Below are 2391 nucleotides of genomic sequence, written 5' to 3' on the forward strand. Positions count from 1 at the left end.
GTAGCACACTGATCCAAACACCTTTATATACTTAGTTGATGTTTTGATGCCACTCCAAGCCTCCACCGGTGTCATCTGTTTTACAGCCTTTGTAGGCAGCATGTTAAGCAGGAACACAGCAGTGTTCACTGCCTCAGCCCACAAGGCTTTAGGCAGGTGTTTGTCAACAAGCATGCTTCTTGCCATTTCCATAATGGTTCTGTTCTTCCTCTCAGAGACACCATTTTGCTGAGGAGAATATGGTGCCGTGAGTTGCCTTTTGATCCCATTCTCAGAACAGAAATCATTGAATTTGCTGGAATTGAATTCAAGCCCATTATCTGTCCTTAGGTACCTCAGTACGCTGCCACTTTCTTTCTCTGCTATAACTTTGAACCTCTTGAATTCACCAAAAATTTGAGCTTTATTCTGCAGGAAACAAACCTAAATCATCATGGAAAAATCATCTATGAACAAGCCAAAATACTTGCAACCACTCATAGAGTTTTCTGTCATTGGACCACAAATGTCAGAATGGATAAGTGTCAGCTTCTCTTTCACTCTCCAATCTGCTTGCAGAGGAAATGAATTTCTTGCCAATTTCCCCATCTGACATGCTCCACATACTGTCTCAGTGACAACAAAATTTGGGAAGTCCTTGGTTAGACTTTCCTTCTGCAGTTGTTGTAGCCCAGCCGCATGAAAATGCCCAAGGCGCCTGTGCCAAATCTCGCCTTCAGTTATAGAGGCAACACTGGCTCTTTCAACTACTTCTTTGAGTTTCAAGGAGTAGACTTGATTCTTCTTTTGGATGAAGGCAATCAAGCGATCCTCAGGATCATATATCCTGCAGCAGTTATCCTTGAATCCAACCGAGTAGCCTCGATCAGTCATCTAATTAACACTGAGTAGATTCTGTGAGAGGGTAGGAACAAAATTTACATCAGTGATAAGTTTCCTGCCATCTTTGGTTTCAATGGCAATGTTGCCTTTACCTTTGATGGTTTCCATCATGCCATTTCCAAGTCTTACTTGGCCTGTTGCTGATTTGTCAAGTGACACAAACATGCCTTCATTCTTGCACATGTGTGAAGTGCAACCACTATCAACAACCCAGAGGCTGTCGTCTTCCACTATCAATTCACTTGAAGCAACAAGTATTGTATTACTTTGCTCACTAGATATCTCAGTGACATTTACATGTTGCAACTCCTGCTTAGATTGTGCCGCTTTCAGCTTTTGTTTTTGCCGACAGAACTTCTCCTTATGGCCCAGTCTTTTGCAGAAGTTGCATTAGATAACTTTCTTTCCCTTATACCAGCATTCATTCTCAAAATGATTTGTGAGGGAGCAAATGCTGCAACGAGGATACTTCTTCTGTTTTCTAAAACTTTGGTTTCCAGTTTGATTTCCTCCATTCCTTCTCCCTTGATACTGATTTGAAGGGGTAGCTTTCATTTGAGATGAGAATAAGGCTCCTTCAATAGGTACACGAGCATGCATGTTGACACGTTGCTCCTGTATTTGCAGCTTATTGATTAGTTCAGCTGAAGAAATCTTATCAATATCTGCATGTTCCTCCAAAGCTGAGATTTTAGACTCAAATTTTGGTGGTAAGCTTATAAGAATTTGTTCTACCACCCTTGATTCAGGAAAGTCCTCCCCCAACAATCTCATTTTATTCACAATATCCGAGAGTTTGGAGGCATAGTCCCTAACAGACTCATTTTCCTGCATTCTGAATAATGCAAATTCACTTTTTAACCTCAGTAACTTGATCTTCTTGCTTCTGTCTCCTCTATCAAACTCTTCCTTCAGTTTCTCCCACGCTTCCTTAGGTGATTCATAGTTCATAATCCTAGAGAAAACCCTGTCCGAAACCGCTGAGAAGAGATAGACAAGTGCTTTTGGTTTCTTGGTCTTCTCTTCCTCATGTCTTTTAATCTGGTTCAATGTAGCAGTTTCTTGTAGTGGGGTTGGTTCGCTATCGTCTATAATAACGTCCCATAAACCTAGAGCTTTGAGGTGAGCTCTCATCTTTATTGCCCACACATGGTAATTTTCTCCGTTGAACTGCGGAGTAGGGGTAGTTCCTGAGGTTGCCATCGGGTTTGAGAAATTTTTTGATTCACCTGATACGGGGGAGAACCAGGCTCTGATACCAGTTGTTAGTCAAAAACCGAAGAGCTTTGAAGTAGGCTCTGCAGAACAAACTTAGAGAGAGAGTTGAGGAGAGAGAGAGGGCAGCAAAACAGAGCAAAAACCTGCAACTGCCTCTGTTTTGCTGTTTTCTAAGAGGAGTTTCACTTTCTGTTTTTTGAGAGAAGAAGATAATTGATCTTTTTATTTCAGCATATATATAGAGATATCGATTACAAGTGATCAAGTCAAATCATCCGAAAAACATGCATA

The 2391-nt window shown here is 41.2% G+C and overlaps 1 protein-coding gene across 1 annotated transcript; it reads right to left on the reverse strand.

Annotated features, from left to right (window-relative positions):
- Positions 1-873: 873 nt before the first annotated feature.
- On the reverse strand, positions 874-2085 carry LOC148266135 (uncharacterized). The gene is made up of 2 exons (XM_088220559.1): positions 1352-2085; positions 874-1255 (listed from the first exon to the last, which is right to left on the reverse strand). The coding sequence occupies exons 1-2, from the start codon at positions 2083-2085 to the stop codon at positions 874-876; spliced, it is 1116 nt and encodes a 371-aa protein (XP_088076685.1).
- Between the last annotated feature and the right edge of the window lie 306 nt (positions 2086-2391).

Source organism: Carica papaya, chromosome 5, assembly GCF_054855325.1.
Source record: "Carica papaya isolate Zhongbai chromosome 5, ASM5485532v1, whole genome shotgun sequence".
NCBI classification, from domain to species: domain Eukaryota; kingdom Viridiplantae; phylum Streptophyta; class Magnoliopsida; order Brassicales; family Caricaceae; genus Carica; species Carica papaya.